The sequence below is a fragment of the Belonocnema kinseyi genome, chromosome 3 (assembly GCF_010883055.1).
Source record: "Belonocnema kinseyi isolate 2016_QV_RU_SX_M_011 chromosome 3, B_treatae_v1, whole genome shotgun sequence".
Lineage (NCBI taxonomy): Eukaryota > Metazoa > Arthropoda > Insecta > Hymenoptera > Cynipidae > Belonocnema > Belonocnema kinseyi.
Genome location: NC_046659.1, coordinates 56,932,580 through 56,955,721, shown reverse-complemented (window position 1 = coordinate 56,955,721; position 23,142 = coordinate 56,932,580). Strand labels below are relative to the sequence as shown.

General features: G+C 32.9%; 1 protein-coding gene across 2 annotated transcripts in view; it reads right to left on the bottom strand.

Annotated features, from left to right (window-relative positions):
• LOC117170380 (ATP-binding cassette sub-family G member 1-like) overlaps positions 1-19,302 on the bottom strand; it is a 28,068-nt gene extending 8,766 nt beyond the window's left edge. Inside the window, exons 1-10 of one of the 2 annotated variants that reach the window (XM_033357143.1) lie at positions 18,929-19,302; positions 15,194-15,504; positions 14,797-14,970; positions 14,182-14,392; positions 11,735-11,851; positions 11,471-11,613; positions 10,727-10,895; positions 10,088-10,188; positions 9,584-9,739; positions 9,289-9,401 (exon numbers count right to left, since the gene is read on the bottom strand). In XM_033357143.1, the coding sequence (XP_033213034.1) occupies positions 9,289-9,401; positions 9,584-9,739; positions 10,088-10,188; positions 10,727-10,895; positions 11,471-11,613; positions 11,735-11,851; positions 14,182-14,392; positions 14,797-14,970; positions 15,194-15,504; positions 18,929-19,100 (1,667 nt within the window). In that variant the 5' untranslated portion in view covers positions 19,101-19,302. Of the gene's footprint in view, positions 1-9,282; positions 9,402-9,583; positions 9,740-10,087; positions 10,189-10,726; positions 10,896-11,470; positions 11,614-11,734; positions 11,852-14,181; positions 14,393-14,796; positions 14,971-15,193; positions 15,505-18,928 lie in introns of both variants that reach the window. The other variant, XM_033357142.1, reaches the window with a different exon arrangement.
• Between the last annotated feature and the right edge of the window lie 3,840 nt (positions 19,303-23,142).

Here is a 23,142-nt window from a genome sequence, read left to right as displayed (position 1 = left end):
TATCGTACTTGAAGAGTATCCTTGGAAGGCCCTCTCTTATATGTGACATAAGTAGTAGTCATTTCTCTTTTGTCAGATGTTTGACAAACCTTGTCCGCTATCGAATGCCTTTCTGTATTCAATCCAAGCCATGGACAGATTGCGTCGATACTTGAATGGATCCTGGGTAATACCTCTGTCTATTAACAGGTTCTCTCTGCAACCAGCCAGCCTCTCTTGCATCCGCGTTGTTCAAATACTGCATTCTATACCGGCTCGATAGATAATAATATCTTCTCTTAGAGGATGCCAATGAATAGCTTGTAGCTGCTGTTTAAACAAGCTATGGGTCGGTAGTTCTTTGAATTTGACAAATCTCCGGTCTTAGGGATTAGTACCGTGCGTCCTTTATCTAACTACTGCGGGATGGGTTATTCTCCGTTTAAGAAAGTAGTAAATATACAAGCTACTATAGATGTTGGTGTGTAGAAGTTAACTTCTTCCACCAAAAGTTGTTGATTTTATCTGGCCCTGGCGCTTGAAAGTTCTTATTTCTAGCGATAACTTTCTTCACTTCATCAGCAGTAATTATTTGACGCTCTTCTTCTGGACTTTCCAACAGTTGCCTCTGGCAAAAGTTACGAAACAGTGAGATATCTGAGGCGTCTTTATATAGTTGATGAGTATCTCTATATAGTTGTTCCCAGAAGACTTGAATGTCTTCTCGACTAGGCGAATTTTCAACGGAATATGAGCTTTTATTCAAAAAATGGGAAGGGTACGTAGAAAAGGTGGAATTTTGCTGAATCCACGTTACACACCTTACAAGGCTCTCGAGTCTTACTCAAGCCTAATGAAGTATCATTACTTCTATTTTCGCTAAGCAGGAAGACCGCCTTTTTGTAAACTACACAGTTCAGATTCCAGAGATCAACATCTTCAAGGAGCAAATCAGGAAGAGGAGTATTAGCTTCAGCTAATTTGTCCATCTTGAGAAAAACTTTTAGTGGATTTTTGATCCATTGGGAAAGGACCACTGCCACGCTGTTGGCTGAAATTTCGGACTCATCGGTGCAGCAACTGCCTATGAGTGTTAGACATTTCCCCGCAATCTTGAGGCAGTGACAAAGGATATGAGGAGCTGTCTCATTATACTTTCCGCACATACGAAAGAGGGAGCTTTCTTCAAGCCCTATCTTATGTCTGTGATACCCGAGGTTTCCATGTCCTATCAAAAATTTCTGTCAGGACTTTGACTTCGTTCCTCCCCAACTTGAGTATTTCCTTTGCTCGGTTAGAGTTTAGCTTTGAGCCTAAGAATGTTTTATCCTATTTGCAACCAGAGACCAATCCCTAATCATTCTGATGTACCTTAGTCAGCGAACTGTTAATATCTTCAGTGACTAACCTACTGGAAATCCAGCAAAATTTTCTTTTGCTGCTAGTTTTACTAGCCTGTACGATATCTCGATGCCCTTGATGCATATGTGTCCAAGGATCCAAAGCAGAGTAACTCGGTTATCTGTCGATAGCTAATTTTGTGCCTCAAAGCACTAACAAACTAGTAGCGACGTGGTCGTTGTTTCATTCAGGGCCATTAAAGCAGCCCTGTCTTCTTTGTCTTATAGGCGCACTGAGGCATGGCCATAATCTCAGATTGCAGAACTATGTCGTAGGAACCGATCGCGATAGTAAAGCCCATTCCATTCCTTCTAAGATATGCACTGGCTACTGCGTTCTCTTTGTTTCTGAAGCCATTAGTAAACCATTTGTCTCCATCACTGGACAGTTGTGCGTTACAGTTAGCCCATTCCTCTTTTGTGGATAGACTAACTCGATACTTCTTGTCGAAGAGGTAGCGGCGAGTGGAAATTTTGTACCTGATCAGTCGCCTGATCCTTTCCAGTCGAGATTTCACAGTGGACACTTCGACCTTGCTCCACCAGACCGCCGCCGCATAGGCTGGCCTGGGTTGCGGGAAATCTGTGTAGATCCACATATGCGTCTCCGGGTTGAAGCCACAGCTTTTTCCTATGACCCTCCTACAGAGTCATAGAGTTGTTACTATATTCTTGCACTTGTTTTCCAAGTGCTCGTTCCATGACAACTTCTTATCCAGAATGACTCCTAGATATTCACCTCGTTCTTTGATTTCCAGTTGTTGTACCCTCCAGTTTCAATGTAGTCATGGTTCCCCACTTATACCTTCTGGTGAATCAAGTAATCTTTTTTCTCATCTAGCTAGGCACACTACTCATAGACCTGCCCTTTCAAATAATGCCAGAGAGTTTAATGGATTAAACTGTAGGCTGATTACTATTTTGTTTATAAAACTGAATGAAAATTATCCTTCCAAGATAAAAGTCACTCAGAATAATCTTGAGTTTATTGAGGCAAGGCTCGTACTAAAGTAATAGAAAAAAGTGTAGAAAAAATGTCCATTTCTAAATAAATAAATAATGTTATTGAAAATGATATTAAATTATTCAATCAATTATGTTTATTACTTTAATTCATTATTATCTTACTCTATTTGTATATTGACACTAATTTTTATTACGCTGTATGTGAAAAGTGAAAAAAAGTTGCTAGATTTTTCCTAATATCATAAATATTATAACTTAAATCAAATCTGTGACTTAAACTTCTGAGGAATTATAGCCATAAATTGGAACTGAAATTTTTTTCCATCTGTTTTTGAAGAACTCGCTAAATCTGAATTGGTTAAATTTAACTAATTAGCAGTCAAATTTGACTAACTGTAGAAGAAAGAACTCATTAGTTGATAATAATTGGTTAAAAATAAATAATTCAATTGGTTGCCTTCGTCTTACCAATTAAATTAGTTAAACTTTAGAGTGATATTTAAGGACTCACGCTCGTCTAAGCTATGTTGAGCCCTGTTTTCAATTCCCAATGGAAAATTACACATTCACGTAAAACATATTTAAAAATTAGATGCCCAAAGTTGCCCGTTTGGTCTTGAAACATTATTTTAGATAGATTGTACTGATGCTCTCTGAAACCCTCATTGTGCAGTGCAAGTTATTAAGTAAAGATTTAGTGATATATGAGATATAAGGATAGTAAATTATCGGATATTGATAACATTGTTTCATTAAGTAATTTCAAATATTATAAAATATTGTGAATATTTTAAATGTAAAAAAATTTATAGTAAAATAACATAGCTCTCATAAAATTTTAAAAACGTGACTTTTCCAGATACTGATCATGGAGATACAAAACAGCGAATTTGTTTAACCCAAAAGGAACTATTTGAATTAGTCAAAGACCAAATTTCTGAGGGTTCGGAAAACTGCTACGTCGTTATCGAACGTTCGTTTTCCAAACAACTCAGTATTCTATGCACGTTACACCCGAAGTGTAAAAATCGACTCAGAAATTATTTTCTGATTTGAAAAAAGGTTGACTTATGCTCCTAGGACGGAACGAAATTTTTTCAGCAAAAATGCTGACTAAGCTGAGGGATCAATTTTGTTGTGAAGAAATCAAAGTTCATAAAAATCACCCGCCATTTTGTATCTGTCATTTTGTTTGAGAAAAAAATCAGATTTTTAATTCGTGACCTTGAAAATCCCTTAATAATCAATTTTTTATAAAAAATCAACATTTATGAAAATCCCCTGCCATTTTTTATCCGCCATTTTTTTTCAAACCAATATCAGATGCGTAATCAGCGAACCCGAAACCTGTAAATGATTCTTCTTTTCATGAAAAAATCATAATTGGTGAGAGTCCTCAGCCATTTGGTAACAGCCATTTTTTTTCTTCAAAAACCAATATCAGATTCGTAATCCGCGAACCTGAAAACCTCTGATTAATACTCTTTTTAAAGAAAAAAAAAATGGTGAGAATCCTCCACCATTTTTTAACCGCCATTTTGCTTTTTTTAAAACTAATATCAGATTTGTGATCAGTGAAACCCAAAAACCTCTAAGTGATCCTTTTTCTCATAAAAAAATCAACATTTCTAAGAATCCTCCGCCATTTTGTAACCGCAATTTTGTTTTTCCAACACCCATTATCAGATTCATAATCAGCAACCCCAAAAACCCCAGAGTAAGAAAATTCATCACAAAATGATGACATTATTGAATTATGACCAGATTTTTGAGGATTTTGACCACTGTGTGGCGGCGAAGCTAATAATTCGTTAGTCAAAAATCTACTCATTTTTTAGTCAACATTTACTTATTGATTAGTCAAAAATGAGACGCTTTCGGAGAGACGCGCATGTCCGCAACGCAAATGTTTATTTCTAAGACATCACTCTAAATCGTTTTTTAAATTGCACGATGAGGTTTATTTTTAATACGTGGCACTTATTGCAGTGAAGAAAAGAACTATTTATTAAGTAACAAACGTACAAACTCGAGACCCTTTTTTAAAAGTGAAAATTCCCTATTTTCCCTAAAATTGAGTTGTTGAACCACTGTAATCCCTGTTGCAATATAAAAAACTAAAGCGAGTATCTCATACATATTTATTATGGATGCACTATTTCTACGTTTTAATCGGAAAGTCCGGGGTACTTCTCGGGAATTTGCGTGATAGACAGTGTCTTCTTTTAAATCCACTCTCTCGCCCAATTTTATTGAAAGTCTGTTTGAGTAACAAAATAATCATCTTCTTTTCTGCGTCAACGACTTGACAGTGTTTATGCTGAGACATTCACTAATTAATTGGTAGTTTTTAGAAATGCCCGTTCACTAATTCATTCTTTTAAACCTTAAAAGTAACTAATTTTTCAGTCAAAATTGAGTTTACTGATTCAATTAGTTAAATTTCAACTAATTCAGATTTCGTGAGAAGGTTCTTAAAGCACCAACATTTTTGACGATTACATTTTTATTACGACACTCGCGCTTTGAACTCGATAATTCGTGTCTAGTTGAAAAATTTCATAAAAATAATTTGTAAATCTTTTTAAAATCTACTAAAAATAACGCCTAAACTTACAGATTTCTTAAAAACAAAAATTGCATATTTTTGAAAACGATCCAACTTTGTAAATTTTTCTCTAATAAACAAATTTCAAGAGAACAGTCTCGAAATACATATACTTTATATCTAGTAGATATTTGGGTTAAAGTTTCTTAAACTATTAAACATTTTTTTACATTTTTTGAGCATATTCAAAATGTTTAAAAGCATATAACTTTTAAAAGTTTGTATTGCAAAAAAAATATCATTAGGACAATTTGCAAGTCTCTTTATCGTGTGCCAGGAAATTTCTAACTCATCACATTTTTTTAGATTATTCAAAGCTGTAACTTTTTAAATTTTGGTCTAATAGAAAAATTTATCTAAGAGAATTTCTGAATATATTTGATATCTGGTTAATAATTTAAATGAAATTTCCTAATCTACCAAAAAAAATTTTTTTTTCTATTTTTCTGGTTAACGAACTTAACCTTAATTTTGAGACCCTTAGGAAGTGTATTAAAGGCTGACTCAATTGGACAAATCCTCCAAAATTTAGCGTGCCTATAACATTCAGGCAACCACACATACAGACATACAGATAGACCACAGAAAGACATAGCCAGAGAGGCACCGACATTACACTCTCATGAATGAGATCGTAATTAATTATATGAGCCGACAAAATAACATCAATACTCTAAATTGTTAAAAATAGTAATAAATTTGTTTAAAAAATTAGGTTTAATAGCGTTAATTGATTATTACCCAACTTAAATTGAAAAGCGGGTAAAAAGTGAAAAATTTAAGAAATAGCTGCAACTTTCTAGCGCTATTCTCATAAAATATTATGATTTATAAAACATTGTTCAAACAATTAATTATAGTTAGTTTCATTAATTATTGCTTCATAGTAACTGAAAAATTTAATATTATTTCGGAGGCTTCCGTTTCCGGTACCGATCGCGAAAGAACTATTTTTTGTCAAGTGGCGTATTTTTGGCTTTGGTGAAGGGAATAAGGGTGAGTGGATGCAGAAAAGGTAGAGAGTGTGGAGATCGAGTGTAAATGAAGAAGGCTGTGTGAAGGCAAAGGCTTATATTTTTAAAAACTTTTTACCGTTGCAAAAAAGACTATTGCGATTATTCCGTCACCTTCTATTGGGAATTTTAACGAAGAATCCGAATTTCAACTATTTGACAGTTGATTGTGCTGTTTTTTCGAGTTTTTTAAAAAAGGAACCGAATTAGGACCTAATGGGGTCTTTACGGGTACTTTGTAGAGGCTCCATTCGGTTCCTTCGGTCCGCCAGGGAAGTTTTTGAGGTTAGGAGTAGGAAAATAGTTGTTCGGTCAGAGGGGCAAGAGGTAGGTAATAAAGGCGGGAAACGTCACGGAGCTTTCGGTAAGGTAGGATGCCGACAACGCGAAGTCCATGAACTGGCGCCAGAAGGCAACAGTTACTGAAAGATCGCACAGAGCAGGAAACCGTAGTGGCAGCAACAGCCACGAAGTAATAATAAGGAGACCTATCTCCGTACATACGTTCTGACTGCGGTGACTGTAGATTTATTGTGTTTAAACCATGGAAATAGGAAACACGGGACTAGGTATGCCATTGCGGGGTTGACTCAATGAGGGGGAGGCCCGCCATCTTTTGATGTCCCGCGACAAACATGGCAGCGTCCACATGTTTATATATTCATGCACAGTTTGTCGGCAAAAAACGCTCGTGCGCATAATCAAGTGGCACATCGTAAAATGGCGGCTCGCCCCACTCATGGAATTCTCCCCCCTCCGGTGAATTCAACCCCGCTCGCCAAGTTAGGATGGCGTACCTAGTCCCGTGTTTCCTATTTCCATGGTTTAAACATAATGCTCACAAGGAAGGGGACATGCGCAATGTGATTTGCTATATCCTTTTCTCCCGCGAGAAGTGTACGAGTGAATGTCAGTGCTTGATAACTGCAATATATTACTTAATATTATACTGTCACATTATTCAAACTGCACATTTTATATAATTCAATTATTACAATTAAATCTGTAGTACTTACCCATACTTTCCAGGTCACAATTTGTCAACTTAATTCTGCACAAAAACTCAGAAATAAATAAGCACGTATATTGACATACTCAATTGACAATATTTACAGGAACATAACCTCAGTTTTTAGTTGTCAATCAACAAGGCACTCACTCGCACATTTCTTGAGGGAGAAAAGGAGATTGCAAATCACAGCATGATCGGTCTCCTTATTATTACTCTGTGGCAAAAGCTGACGTTGCTGAAAGCATTTGCAGTTGAACTCCTCCACAAGTTCCACTTTTTGTCCGTTCATGTTCCAAACTTATCTACGTTCACCGTCAAATCTTTTGCTCCCACATACTCTTCAAAGATTCTCATCATTAGGTTCCATCCCCTTCTTATCATCCGCTAACAGAACTACATCGTCCGCGTATGCTAGAGAGTATAGTTTGCTATTACCCAAAACCGTTCCTTCTTTCCCTTTCGCCTCTAGCTTCTCTATGTCTACCAGCAGGATATTAAATAGTAACGGACTCAAAGGGCACGCATGCCTTTGACCTCTGTCTGCCTAGAAAACCTGCCCTTTTTTCTTTCCTATTTTCACCCTAATCCTGGTTTCAGTAAAAATTTCCTTCATCCTCTCCCTTCCTCCATTTCTCCTTGGACTATCCTACAGTTTTCCCCTTTGATCTTATTTTGCTCTCCCCCTAATAAACCCTTAAAATAATCCGTCCATTTCTCCATTTCTATTTCCTCGTTATCGCCCTTCCTTTTCCCTCTATCCCTAATTATCACACCCCACACCCTACCTTCTTTGATCTCTTTTTCTACTTCTGCCTTATATTCTTCCTTTCCCCTTTGTCTTTTTCTCTCCAGCACCTTCTCATGTTCTTTTCCTTCCTTCCTTCTCCATTTCCCCTTTTCCCCCATTTGCTTACACACTTTTTCATTCTCTCTTTACTCTCTGAGCATTCCTCGTCCCACCAGCCTCTCTTTCCCCCTACTCTTTCTTTATTAGTACCCAGCTCATCCTTTACCTTCTCAATCGATCCCTTCAACCTTTTAATTAACGAGTCTATTCCCTTCTCTTTTTTATATCTAACCTTCTCCTATTCCATATTTTGTTTAAAATATTTTAATTTATCTACCCCCTAGACTCCCATTTTCGTGTTTCTTTCGCACCCTCCCTATTTCCTTTCTGCCTCTGTCGCGCTTACTGACGTCTCTTTTTGGTGTAGCTATGACCGGGAAGTGCTTGGACCCTATCACATTCCCTACATTCATACTCTCTATCATATACCGCATTCTTTCTTCCGCCAAGATGCAGTCTATTACTGTTGCTCCCCTGAATGTGATCTCCCCTTCCTCATCTCCTTTCATATTGCCATTGCATATAAACCATCCTGTTCCTCCTATCATGTCTATTAACTTCCTCCACTCCCTGTCCGTCTCTCTATCTTGGGAGTTCTTTATATATGTCTCCTTTCCTTGATCCCATAACCCTCCCCCTTGTTCGCCAGTTCATGCATTTAAGTCTCCACCTATTAAAACCAATTCTTCCTTCTTTTCCTCCATCCACATCCATATTACTCTACAGCCTTCTTCTTCCACTCTTCATCTGTACACACAAACCACCGCTATTTCGAGTTTCCCAATTATAATTCTTCTTACAATTGTTCCATCCTTTTCCTCCATGTTCCCATCTTTTCTCCCTATTACTGATAATTCTTTTTTCACGCCTGACACCATGCCGCCTATCCTTCTCCCTTTAACGTGTTCTTTTCTTGCTTCTTGCATTGTCCACACATAACCTTTTGGTAATAGTTTATGTAACAGAAACAATTTGCATTTAAATACCCGCAAAAAAATCATAATGAATCTCAAAATCTCGCAAAATCTAATTTTTCACTTACGTGGTTTTTCGGGACCTTATAAAACAGACTGATGGTGATAATATTTTTAAAGAAATTATTCATTTATATTACATTGAATATTGTAAACAGAAATGTTAAATTTCAACTCGATTCATCTAATATTGACGACTTTGAATAAAAATGACAAAAACATATTTGTCTTCAGAGGAATTCGTCTCAAACGTTGTAGGGCTTACAGATCCTCTACACATCATTTAAAATGAAAAGCATTTTTTTGTGTGGATTTGGACAAATTTGGGGATCATAAGCATGAAAAATCGGCAAAAAATCCAATGCATTTTTGGACCATCCTAATGAATAATCAAGGATCATCCTTTTAAAAAATTAATTTTTAAATTCTAAAGAGATGTCATATTTATATTATACAACAAAATTAAAATATTTATTTGTTTACCTGAAAAAACTGATTGTAGACAAAAATCGAAGGTAAATTGGCACTTCTCCCAACTTCAGGAAGAAGCCAGCAAAAAGAAACATTGGAATATTTAGTGCAGGCACTAAAAACATTCCCGCCTGTATTATAAGAAAAAAAGATTAATAAAATTCAATCTAACAACAATTCATAAATCTGAAGCGCTTAACAGAAATATTATACTCACCAACAATAATATAAATAATTCTTTTAACTAATGTAAAAACTAAGTTTATAAATTCTTGAAACAAATTATTATAACGTTAATAAAAATATTATTTACGTCAGTATTAAATGTTGCTCCAGTAGCGATTCCTAAAGACTGGGCGAGAATGGCCATGAGTACACAAATAACCCAAGTTTGAAAAAATCTCATCACTTCAGGTGGTTGCCCAGTCATATAGTAAGCAATTATTAAAAAGCTGGAAGGACAAAGTATCTGCAATTTCATTAAATTCCATAAAATTTTCCAGAGGGCGCCATTTTTTCCTAAATATATGTTGAGATAATGTGATAAATTTTATTTTATTATGAAAAATATCTCTTAAAGTTCTTAATATACTTTTCCGGATGCAAGCAAATTTGGTTTTTGTCCCATAAGAGTAAGAAAGATGAAGAGCACTTTTTGTGCAATTTTTTAGCGTCTCTCTCACTATTATAGAACAAAAACTAAACTTTCCTACAGCCAGAATGGTATGTAAGCACCCTTATTTTTTCGCAAAGCTACGTGCGATACTGAGAAAATAAAATGTTACAAAATTAAAAAAAAAACAGCTTTTATCTTTACCTGCATGGGTAGATCTGAGAGAACTTTAGAGATATAATAAGAGTGCAGAGTGTACCAATTATTCGAATTTTCCCTCACGAATACTGCTGCTTCAATGGGAACTGTAATTAAAAAAGGTTTATGAACTACTGAATTAAATTCCTTCAAAGTTAGAATTTTACGACATGAAAGATGAAACAAGTATGCAAAATGAAAATGGATTTTACACTAATTTTGGTAATAATTCTTAAACAAATGTGGAAGACAAGCCCAGTAGGAATAACCCAGTGGACACAACATTTTAGAACATAATTGGAACGTCCTAAAATCGTCTGCGGAACATTGTATGTTTATGGAACGTTATATGGACTGACTTATGACATTTTCAAGCCGTTCTAAAGATGTTCTTTAACGCTTTTACCCACTGGGAATTCAGTCAATAATTCACTTAAAACTCTCATAATGATAGCAACGCAAAAATGACAAACACAATTAATTGTGATAGGATGAAACATCTATCTAACAATAAGGAAACTTTACCAGGAAATGTGTCATAATTTATTACAAAAATTTTTGATAAAGAAAATGATAACATTTGTTCAAGGACAATTATCTGAAGTGCGTAAATCTTTAAACATTTATTGTTTCTTTCTCGCTTACACATTTGCACGGCCGGCATGGCATTTGCGAAGAATAGGAAAAGCAGGAAGAAAAAAAGACAGGCTACATTGCTTTGGACTTTACTCGCCTCTTCACCAAATTTGTAAAATACCATCCCTAGTAAAACTGCTACTATAAAGTGAGCTGCCAGTCGTAGCATTGTCATTGTCTGAAATTTCAAATTTAATTTAATTAAACATCACATAATTTAATTATATATTTTTCCCTAAAGTATCTACTACAAAAAATGCGGAAAACAATAGATAAGAACAGCTTTTTCTGCTAAATATTTATCTGACAAACATCTCAAATTGACTGCTATCGAAATATACTAATAAGAGTCTTACAAGTGAGATTAAAAATCAATTGTTTTGTTCATTTCTTAATGTCGTGGTCATTGATATATATTTTCCTCATTCGCGGTCTATAATTTTATGTATCAATTTCAGAATATCGTGGCAGTACTAATACTTGAATTATAATAATATCTTCCGCAGTAAAAATACTTATTCTGCGATAAAATTATATGTATGGAAATCTCAGTTGTAACTTTGCTTATTCCGGTTGGAAGCATTTTAATACTTATAAATGCATCTTGTAATTTAAAAATATTAATGATGAAAAGATTCATCTGTATTTTATGTTAAAACAAGGTTTGATAGCAAGGTCAATTTAAAAAACCCTTTTGCGTTAAGAAGCGAAACTAATTTGCATAAAAAATAATCTTGACGTAGTCATGCTTACTTTATCACGGCGAATACAAAGAAAGGCTCGTTTTAGAAGAACTTTTAACTGATCCCAACAAGATGCAGCGTAACGCCTTGTCTGAACTTTGGAATCTTCCCCATTTTCTGAATATTCCGGTTGAAACCATTGGTTGTTTATACCTGAACATCAGTGGATTTTTTCCAATTTAAATTAACTTAAAAAATGAAAAAAAATCGTAAAGCAACATTCACATGATTCTATGTATTTTATAAATAAATATGTATACTATTAGTTACTCACAGTTTTTGTATTCAGTAATGTATTGCGATTCATTGGCGGAAAACTGACTATTTTCAAAGTTAAGTTTACGAAGGACCGATAAATTGCCTTCCCTTTGTTCAGTTACTACCTCCAAAACTGAAAAAAATTAGAATAAATATAAACATACAAAAATCGTATTGTCTGAACTTTCTTCTTCCATTTGATTTCAAAAATGTCTAAAATAAAACACAAAACATACAAACGATATTTTAATAGACTTTACAGCCCGAAGAAATTAAAGTAGGAAATTAACCGCTTAAGATTTGAGACCAAAGAGTTCATTTACAATAAAATATTTGTAGTGAAAAAAATTAACTTTAACCACTAACAGTTTTATTTTTAACCACATAGTCGAACTTTCTATAAACACATAGTTTCTGTAAACACATAGTTAAATTTTTGACCTACACAAATAAATTATTGTTTACAACAAAATATTTGAACTCTCAAGCAAAGTGACGAATTTTGAAAAAAATGACTGACCTTTTAACCGAAGACACCAAACTCTCGCTTTCAGTCAAGTGTCGGGGATTGCTTTCAAATGGCCTTGAACTGATTTCGGGGGCATAGAAACGTAAACAGTGTCTCGTTTCCCTATTCTCCTGAGAAACTGTGGGATCCAGCAGTTCTAGGAAGAGCAAGAACGGTGTGGCTTAAAGCGAGAGTTTGATGTAGTTCAATTTTCTACCTAAAAGGATGAGTTTTGAATATTATGAATATTATTATAGGATGAATTTGAATTAGAAAAAAAGTATAAAGATAAATTCTCTACGAAAAAAGTATTAGGCCGTATTTCAATCAAAAAGACTTTTATTTTGAATCAAAAACAGTGAAATTCATCTGAAAAGGCGAATTTATAACAGGATTCTGGAATTTGCGAGCTCAAAAGAAAAATGTTCATCTCCGGAATGAAAACTTTCAACAAAGAAGTTCATTTTAAAATTAAATCTATTAATCATATAGCAAAAAATACGTATTCTAAACAAAACTACATCAATTTTTAACTAAATTATTGGAATTTCGACTAAAAACGATCAATTTTCAAACAAACAGTAGAATTTAAATTAAAATAGTTGAATTCTGAACCAAAAATACAATAGTATTAGACTTTTCAATTAAAATGAATTAACTTTCAATGGAAAATAGTTGGATTTTCTGATCGGGTTCTATTAATTCAGTTAGCTTTCAAAAAAAAAGGAAGATACTTCAAATCTAGGGGAAAAATTATTCTTTAAAAATGGGCGTAGAGGAGCATTAGGAGAAAGACTGTGAAGTCTAGATTTAGATCCTTTTTAGTTGTAAAATAAAATAACTACTCTTAATATCTTCAAGCAATTAAAAAAATTGTAATTTAAATTTATGTTTTGCATAAATTCTTATTATATTTTCATAAATTAAATTTTGCGTTAACAATTTACAAACCACAATAAAAAAAACTTTTTAAGAACAGAAACTGAATTTTCAAGTGTTGCCCATATTTAATCAAAAGTTCTCGAATGTCAATAAATATTAATAACAGAAATCTATATTTAGAAACTAGCTTTATTTTTCTAACAAAAAAAAACCATGGACGAATCGTCTATATTATTCAGCATATGACTAAAAATAAATAATATAATATAAAGACTAAAAAATGCAAAATGAAAATATGCACTCAGAAAAATATTTGCCTTCAATTAAAGGAATCGTTTTTAGCACTAATTTTTTTTATTACTTAAAAAATACTTTCAAATTGAGGAAAAATTTATTTTTTGTAATGCATGCATGATATATTTGCTTTTGGAGGCATGTATATCGTGCGGGAAGTGACCAATTCCCAAACTGTTACTTTTTCTAGCTGTTGCGCATATCAATTCAAAATTACTTTCCAGGAATGCTGGAATCATAACATCACTTAATTAAGATTTGAAGCTTGAGAGACTGATTGTTCATAGTGAATTATGATAAGACAATTCGAAATGATAAGTTACCATAAATGACTGAAAAATTAATGATTAATCACCTATAAATTACCGAAAATTTCAAAATTTTTTGAAAAATTTTAAAAAACTGAAATTTCTAGTAATTAAGCAATTTTCCATACATTTCCGGACATTTTTGGATTTCTTCCAAGCAGCTTTCAATAATCTAAATCTCTGGAAATTTCCGATAATTTATGAATTCACACAAAATCTCAAATGGAAAATTTCCTGCATTTGTTACAAAAACATGTGTACAGCAGGTGCTGAAAGTAGACAGTTGCAACTCTTGTGAAGTTTACAGATCTTGCCATCGGCTGGTTCACACTCGAGTGAAACTGCCTACTTTCTGCAACTGTAGCACAATATACTATTATCTTAAAGAATTACGTATGTCTGATTATTATCCTTCACAAGGGTAATCAGGCTTTTGAATAAAATTAAGTTAAATTTAAGTTAAAGACCCACCGAATTCCGCTATATTATAAAAATTGGGACATGCAAATCCAGCTTCATTAAAAGTTTCGACAATTTTTTCTCGTGGACCACAATAAAGGCACCTGCCTTGACTGAGCACAAAAATATCATCGAATTGTGATATCAATTGACTGCTAGGTTGATGTACGGAACATACAATGGTGCAATCACTTTGTGCTAAAGAGTGCAGTAAAGCAATAACCTGTTGGAATGCAAAAGAAATCTGAAATACATGAAATGCGCACGCTACATGGAAAGGAAAACTGAACAGAAGATTAGAAAGTGATTTCATTCTTGCGATTTTATGTATTGAAAATATTCTATAAATATATTAATGCAGTCATTTTAGAAAAAGACAACAATTTTACAAAAAAAAACTTATTCTATAATAAAATTACTTAATATTTTCTGTTCAAAAAATTTGCTTGAACTTGTGCTATGAAACATCTTTTGATTAATATTTTTATATGTCCATAGCAAACATTAAAACATCCATTAATCATTGATCGTTAAAAGCATTATAATTCCTATGGATATCATTTTTCTGGTGCATACCACTTAACAAAAAATCGTATTTATTAATTGTTATACACCAATGTTACAAACCTGTTTAGATGCTGTACTGTCTAGCCCACTAGTTGGTTCATCCAATAGCATGACTGGAGGATTTGTAAGCACCTCAACTGCAATTGACAAACGTTTTCTTTCGCCACCACTCAGACTTTTTGCTAGTGTATCCAAGCAATCATTTAAACCGAGTTTATTAGCTACCTCGTTGACCTTAAATGTTCACGTTATTAATTTCAGTATAAAACCAATTCCCCTGTATGATTTGAAACTTCGCTCTTTTTTCATTTTTGGGATACTCGAAAATATACTTTGAATTAATCCGAAACTAGCTTTTCCAAACATACAAAAAATTATTTAATTTGATTCATATAATGTTTTACTATTGTATTAGAATTGTTTCAAATGTATATCACATGGCGTAGATAATACTAACTATCAATTCTCGGGAATCCGAAGTATGCGGCCGGCCCAATTTTAATTGGGCAGCTATGGAAAGTGTTTCCTTGACTGTAAGCAGTGGCATTAGTTCAATTTCCTGAGGAACATAACAGCACTGTTTTTGTAGGGACTCAAAAGGTTTTTCAATTCCATTCATTCTAATTGAGCCTCGAAGATTGGACGCTTGTTGTCCAGCAATAATATTCAGCAAAGTGGTTTTACCGGCGCCAGATTGTCCAAGAATTGCTGTTAACCTTCCAGGCCGAAAACGACCAGAAACACCTTTTAAAATGTCTTTCGGCTTACCTGAATAACAAAGACGAATATTTTTTGCCATAAAGTTAAATGATTGGAATTAACTGGAAAAGCTTCTTCACCTGAAATATTACCTTTTTTCCACAATAATATAAACATCAAAATTTCAATCAATGGAAAATAAAAAAACGTAAAGCCGAAGCCTTTTAAATTTGGATCATTTCTAATTGAATTTATTCGTAATATTTTTAAATTCGCCCATATCGTATTGAAGCTTTTAAAATACAACAATTTGAAAATTATTATGTCGAAGAAATAGAATAGTTCCACTTGAAGGGCTTAAAATTGAAAAATTAGCAATTACATTGAAAATTTCTTGGATTTTAAATTATTACCGAAAAAAATATTTCTCAATTAGAAAGTATAGCTTTAATTACGAATTGTAAAGAAGAAGAAAAAAACAGTAATAAAAAGGCAACAAAACCCTACACATTGTTTACGGTTCGACTAAAAACATTTTATTTTTACAAATTTCCAAAAGACAATGTTGAAAAAAATGTTTTAAACGTAAAGAAAATTAATGTCACTAATGTGCTCTGCGTCTGAGAATCAGAAGCAAGTAGCCTCTGACATTTAGGAGTCAGAAAGGAAAACAACTCAAGACTTTGTCTTGAACACTGTATGTTGCATAGTTTAAAAAAAAACCTTTTTTGTTAAAAAAATAAGCTACATTTTGTTAATTTACGAGTTTCTTTTTAAACTGCTTAGCGGATTTAGAGAATTTAAGAAGCGTCTCACAAGAATCAAAATGAAAAAGTTAAATAAACTACAACGGCCAGTCTTCCTCTACATTTAGAGATCTTACAAAAATTAAGAAATCATTAGAATGGAAAACAATCAATATTTTTAGGAACTCTCACATTTCAAGATTAATACGTAAGTGTTATCTTAACTAAATACTTATTTTTTAAAATTAAATATTATAACACGCAGTGCTACAAATTCTAGTAATCGTCTATTTTGAAGGTTATCAATATCCGATTTAATTTCTCGTTTCAAACTACAAGGGAATTGTAAATTTTCATTGAAAAAATATTTTTTCGTACAATTTCTCATATTGAACGCTTTTTATTTATGTTTCTAATTTGATATTCTTGTTTGTGATAACATGGTAGATTTTCTTTTAATTTTTACATTCTCATCATTTATGATTAAGAAAGTAATAGAATTATCGGAAATTTGACATCACAGTTTTTCAACAGATCTCCACGTTTCGAGAACCCCTGAATCCGAAAATCAGGTTTTCACGATGGCGTCTGTCTGTCTGTTTGTCCGTCCGGCCGTCCGTCCGTAAACACTATAACTCTCGAAAAAATCAACGAATCAAATCCATCTTTGGCACACTTTTTTAAGGTCCTGAAAGAAAGGACGAGTTCGTTAACCAGCCATTTTTATTCAAAAAGTGAGCGCATTTTGAAAAATGTTTAGATCACTTTTTTCTGAATTTGAAAATTCTATGTATGGATATTTATAGTATTAAAAATAACAAACAATTTATCCTCACGACTTTTTTCGATAAAAAAAACATTCTCAGAGATATAGAGTTTTAAAGATTTTTTAAATCAACCAAAAATCAAAATTTGAAGCCAAAAAACGCATGACATAAAAAAAGTCGATTAAGGAAAAACATTTCTCCAAATTTGGAGTGCATAAAAAAATAATGAAAAATAAAAAATTCCATTTTGTAGACAAACTATGTAGGATACGAAAAAAGACGAATTAACCAAAATTGATATCCCAAAAAAGATCTACAATTTCGTTAAGAATTAAGGACGCGTATCTTTTTTTTTTTATTTGTGAAAAATAACGTTGAAAAAAAATAAAATAACAAAAAGTGTGTGGAAAAACGACGAAAGTTACGAGAAAAAAATTCAACAAAACCTGTTTACAAATGTCTGTCGGAAATCGAGCGCGCAGCGCGAGTGTCACGATGAGAATGTGTACGTCAAAGCCTATAGAGCTTTGAAAAACTTAATCTTTGACTATACTTAATTGAATAGACAATTCAGAATACGAAGACGCATATAAATACTGCCATCTAAAAGAGATTTTCTTGATAAAGTTTTTTTCAAGCATTCCAAATACAAAGAATAAATATCCGAGCGAGAAGCGCGAGGTAACCCATTATCGAGCGCAAAGCGCGAGATTGAATTGTCGCGCGCCCTAGGCGCGCTCAAACTTGTGAGCGAAGCGAGTCGCGCGCGCAGCGCGCGATGAGAATATGCCCGCCAATAATAATTCAAATGGTGCCAAACCAATTACTAATTTATTCATCATATGGATTTGAAACAGTCAAATATTACAAATTGTATATAGTAATTCAGTCTTTAACTTTTTAAATTATTCAAAAAATGGATTATTTAGATATGCTTCGTAAATTTCCGATTTAGCACAGTGAAATCTCACTTATTTGTATTTACAGAGTAAGCGATAATAATTGAATTGCTGATTATGCACTATCAAAGCTCAATAATGATAATAAAAAGAGAGGAATGTGAAGTAAATTTCAAGGTAATATGGATACAATAAAAGATTCGGTGAAGTGTAAAACCAAACTTCATGAAAATTTAAATTATAATTTCAGTGAATAAATGTCAATAAAAATTGGCAATCTAATACACATATTAGGGTTATTAAAAAAAAATTTCTTTTCAGTTCGAAAATAATTTTTTTTTAAAATAACCCTATACACTTGTGTGTGTGTGTGTGTCTTCAATATATTAATATTTAGATAACGAACAAGAAATCATTGTAAATACTCTTAAGTAGATAATTTGTCCATGAATACAAGTATATGTAGAGTAAAAGATGCTTTCGCACTTTTAAAAGCAAATAATAATATCCAGACAATGTACTATCCATATATTATTTATAACTTAAATCTTAAAAAATAATAATGTTCTGAACTGTAAAATTCTTCTATATTGTCTTTGTTTTTATTATAGATTAAAGAGTATCAATAATTTTCATTCAAAAGGAACCTACGATATATAAATCAAAGATTTTTAACCTAATTCTATACTGCCGTCACAACAAGAAAAGTCGTAACTACATTTCGGATGAATCCCGTGCCAACCTAAACGAAATTAGGATGGCAGGGTACTCATCCGAAATATAGTTACGACTTTTCTTTTTGGGACGGCAGCATAATGTTACATCCTTTTTTATTGTCTGCTCGTTTTACAGTAAACCATCGGTGTGCATTTTTTTCATCATCTCATTTTGAATAATGAACATTTAAACAATGAAAATATTCATTTTGCTTTCATAAGTTTTGTTTTCCCATTTTTGTTGCAATGTAATAAAACACCGAATCCGGTGTAAATTTTGAAAATCCGAAGATTGTAACATTGGTTATTTGTTTGAATTTGATCTCTTTTTGTTTTGTTTTGTTTGAATCAATCAAATAACTTGCCTTTTTCGCATCGAAAACTGCATCCCAAATCATTAAATTGGATGCAAACTTTGGTTCTTCGAGCAGCAATGCTTTCTTGATTTAATAATTTTTTATAAGACGCCAAATCAACTACACACTCTTCAGAATCCGATTTCATCTTCTCATTCGAATCATCATCTAGGGCCTCCATTGTGAAATTAACTGTACACTAGCACTATTTAACTTTTTTATGAATATTGCGCTTTTGCACTTTTTGTATTAACATAGAAAGATTGAATGTTTTCTCTTTTAAGACGAAAATATGCACATTGTCGATTTTTTTCAGTCTACCACAACATGAAGACTGAATCGTCAAAGTGAAAGTCTCGCGACTAGAGACTCGACTGTAGACTACTTAGTTTAATACTGACAATATCGTATCTCTTCATATGGTGGGGACGTAGATGTGTTGGACTTAAGACTAAAGATTGGATTTAAAAGCAATAATGCATATTTTCTTTATACAAGGGGCAAACAGGTCGATCAGATAGTCAAAACTCACACAGAAATCAGGCGTATGTTATGTAAACGTATAAAAAACTTTGAATGAAAAGTTTTAAAATAAAGAAAGGATAGGAATTATCTAAAACATTAAATTATATTTTAGGATTTGTATTGAGAATGAGATTGAAAATTCCCTGACTTTTCCATGATTTCCCATAAATCCATATCAGGTATATGTGTCATATAATACTATTGCGCAACGAATTAAGTTAAATAAATATTACAAACTGTCCTGAACATTACCGGGCAATATTGCCTGACAAACGAAATTTTTCTTGGTTGAACGAACCTTGCCTTATAGACTTTTGAAGATTTCAATTGTCTCATATAAAAATTTCAAAAAAACTTAATTGTCAACCAAATAGTTGATTTTCAATAAAAAAAGATCGATACCTATAATAAAATGTAAAATGTAGAAAAAGATAATATTCAACTGAAAGTTTGTATTTTTAACAAAAGAAATCTTTTGTATTTTTTTAGAATGTTTAAAAATTAACTTTTACATATAAAAAATCATAAAAAATTTTCCCAGGAATTTTAAGAAAGTTTTTTTTTAATATATTGATACATACTTGTTAAAAAAATTTAAAACCTTTAAAATTTTTGTTTTGAAATCGTGAAAAATCTTAATTTTGTTTTAAATTTACGAAATATTATGCATTTGGTCCATTGTTTTACTCGTCAGCACTGAGGAAGGGAATTTAACTGGTCTAAACCTGTCAATTGCTTACAGCTTCTTATGGGAAATCCGTGCTTCTTCTCACATGGGCTCAGTTTACTTGTAGAAAAGCAAGTGAGACACATGTCTGTGTGTTCAGTTAAGTGCATGCATGTGTAAAAAGTTTGTTGTGGCTACTTTCAGGTCATCTTCGATGTTTTCGTCTGCAAATCGCTATAAAGACGAAGGTGAGTGACGCGTCCTAATTACTAACACTCAGAAAATTTTTCCAATAAACTATTTTAACTTTTTGCAAGCACATCTATGTTCGGCTTGTGATTCCAACGATTTGGACAGATAAACCTTGCAAGCAGCTTGAAAAACAACGCAGAAGCATTTGAGTCCGGGAAAAGTAATAGATAAACCAGCGGTAGAACACTGCAGATAACAGGTTTAGACCACTGGACCCCTTGTAGATAACATATCAGCATATCAGCATATCATATAATATATCAGCTTTAAATGTTCATATAATGTTTACTTTAATTGACATGCTATAAAACTAACGCGTATTATTTTTCTCCAGTAAATGAATAAAAAACATTTTACAGTATAAAACAAATATTGAAAATTACAAAAAAAAACAACGATTTTCGTTGGCCGTGTAAAATTTCTTAAATGTGAGTTAACAGGTTTAGCCCACGAACCCTTTATTTGTTTAAATCATTTAACACGTAATTTTTTAAACAAAAAATGATTTGAAAATTTCCCAGGAATCTTATCAAAATCTTGTATTCTCTAAAACTCCTAAAGATCCTTTGAAGTAACTCAAAAGTATTCTTAAAATCCCGTTTGGAAATAACCCCATTTAGCCCTATTAAAAGTCGGGCACTAATCGGGGGCTAGTCGGGTTATAATTTTGACAAAGTACCCAGTCGGGGACTAGTTGGGCTTTTTGTTGTCAAAATTTCAGTCGGAGCCTAGTCGATGGTTGGTCAAGGGCTGGTTGGGCCTTTTTGTTCACTAATTTCAATGCTCTGGTCGGGAGCTAGTGGGACTCTGGTCTGGTTATTCTTATGTTTGAGTATTCGGCGAGGTCTTATTAAATGAGGCAATATCTAAAAAAGCATAATGATTTTTTTATTCTAAAACACTAAGAATATATTTAACAATAATTTTGCACAGTTTTTTGGAGAAAAGATTTATTAATGTTAAAGTTATCTCACACATTTCTAATAAATAATTATTATATTAATAATTTTGTACGAAAGTGAACTTTTTATAAAAACCACAATCAAAATATACAAAACAACGTAATATTACTTTTTTGTATCATTTTTTAGAATATTGCGAATTTCTAGGAACATTTATGAATACCTTTACATGGAATTTTAAGAAAATCCATTTTGGAAAAAATACATATATATATATATGTGTGTGTGTGTGTGTAGGCGAAACGTCCGCCGGAAATCATAAGACTCTAAATTTGTATAGATGCTTATTTTTAATTGATCTGAAAGGTTTGCCATATGTAAATAAAGTATAATCCTTCAGGTAGTTGAAATTGGAAAGAGAAAAAGTTTTTGATTAATCAGTGAAGAGCAGTATATTAGTTGTAAACTATACAGCGCAGTACAGTTAAGATTTCACTACCACTTTAATTCATTTTAGTCTTGCGGTTCTGTACTGGTAGCTTTTTAAAAAATCCTGAAGGGCGCGACGTGCTGCCTCTCGCGCAACAGAAATGACACTTCGAGCCTTTAAGACAGCAGTTCACAAGTAACAAAGCATAATTATCTGGAGCAGGGAGTACCGTGACCAACACGGCGGTTCTTTCTGAGCGAAACTCTTCCATTGCTGCGATCCAGCTGAAGTTTTTTAAAATGAGTATTTCACCAATTCTGTGGAATTTTAGGTACATGAATTTATGCATTTTTAAGCGTGGGATATGTTCCCTATTTAATCTTGGGTAAATTTTAGGTCTTTTAAATATTTCAAAAGTTTATGGAGGTTTCTGTAAATAATAAGTATTTTGACAAACTTTTAGGGAATGTTCCCCAAATTTTTGGGAGTTTGGTTAATATTCCATAATAGTTCGATCAGGCCCCGACTAGGATAAATCGGGTCACCTGACTATCCCCCTACTAATCTCCCGTGACGCTACTGGTCGGGGGCTAGTCAGATGACCCGACTATCCCCCGACTTTAAATGGGGTCAAATGGTCGGGAACCAGACTAGTTCCCCATCTGAATTTCTACATGGGATTTGGTTTAAATCGGGAAAAATTAAAAAAGTTTCTTTAAATGTTCTATTTTCTATTTTGGCATATTTGGATATCTTCAAGACTTAAAATTAATTTTTGAAAATAAAATCCAAATAATTGAAAATTTTCCAGAAATCTTATTGCGGGTACCGGTAATTTTTTTTAAAGGGACCGAACATTTTTTCATTGCTATACCGACAGTATATCTTTTTCGTAAATTAAGGTATTCTAAACTTTGGTCAATGGTTTCATTTTATGACTACAACTATTTAAGAAAAGGATTATATACAAAATTACCAATGTAAACTTTTATTGGCATCACATCGCATCTCTGGCAACGTAATTAAAAGAAAATTAAGACAGAGAATGATTTCTATTTGCCTTTAAGCGCACATACAGGATATCTGTATACAGCATAAGATACTTATAAAACAAAATAAGTAATATCGAATAAGAAATTTACATTATATAAGATATTTAGTAACATATTTTGAGAAGATTTAATATAAAATAACGAAGTATCTCGTCGTCTCAAATTTTCGGGATGACTAGCCAATCCTCTTTTTCAACTCCCCCATATTTTCGGGAGACCAAGACACTAGAAACTGCCATAAAAGAAATATAAAAATATACAAAATGGTTTGAATAAGGTGAGGAGGTGTTTCAACCTGAAAGTATAATGCTTTTGGGTGCATTTTTTCTTAAACCAAAACTGAGCTTCAATGAGCATGAATTTAAAAACGAAGATGATACTCTCCAAATTAAAAA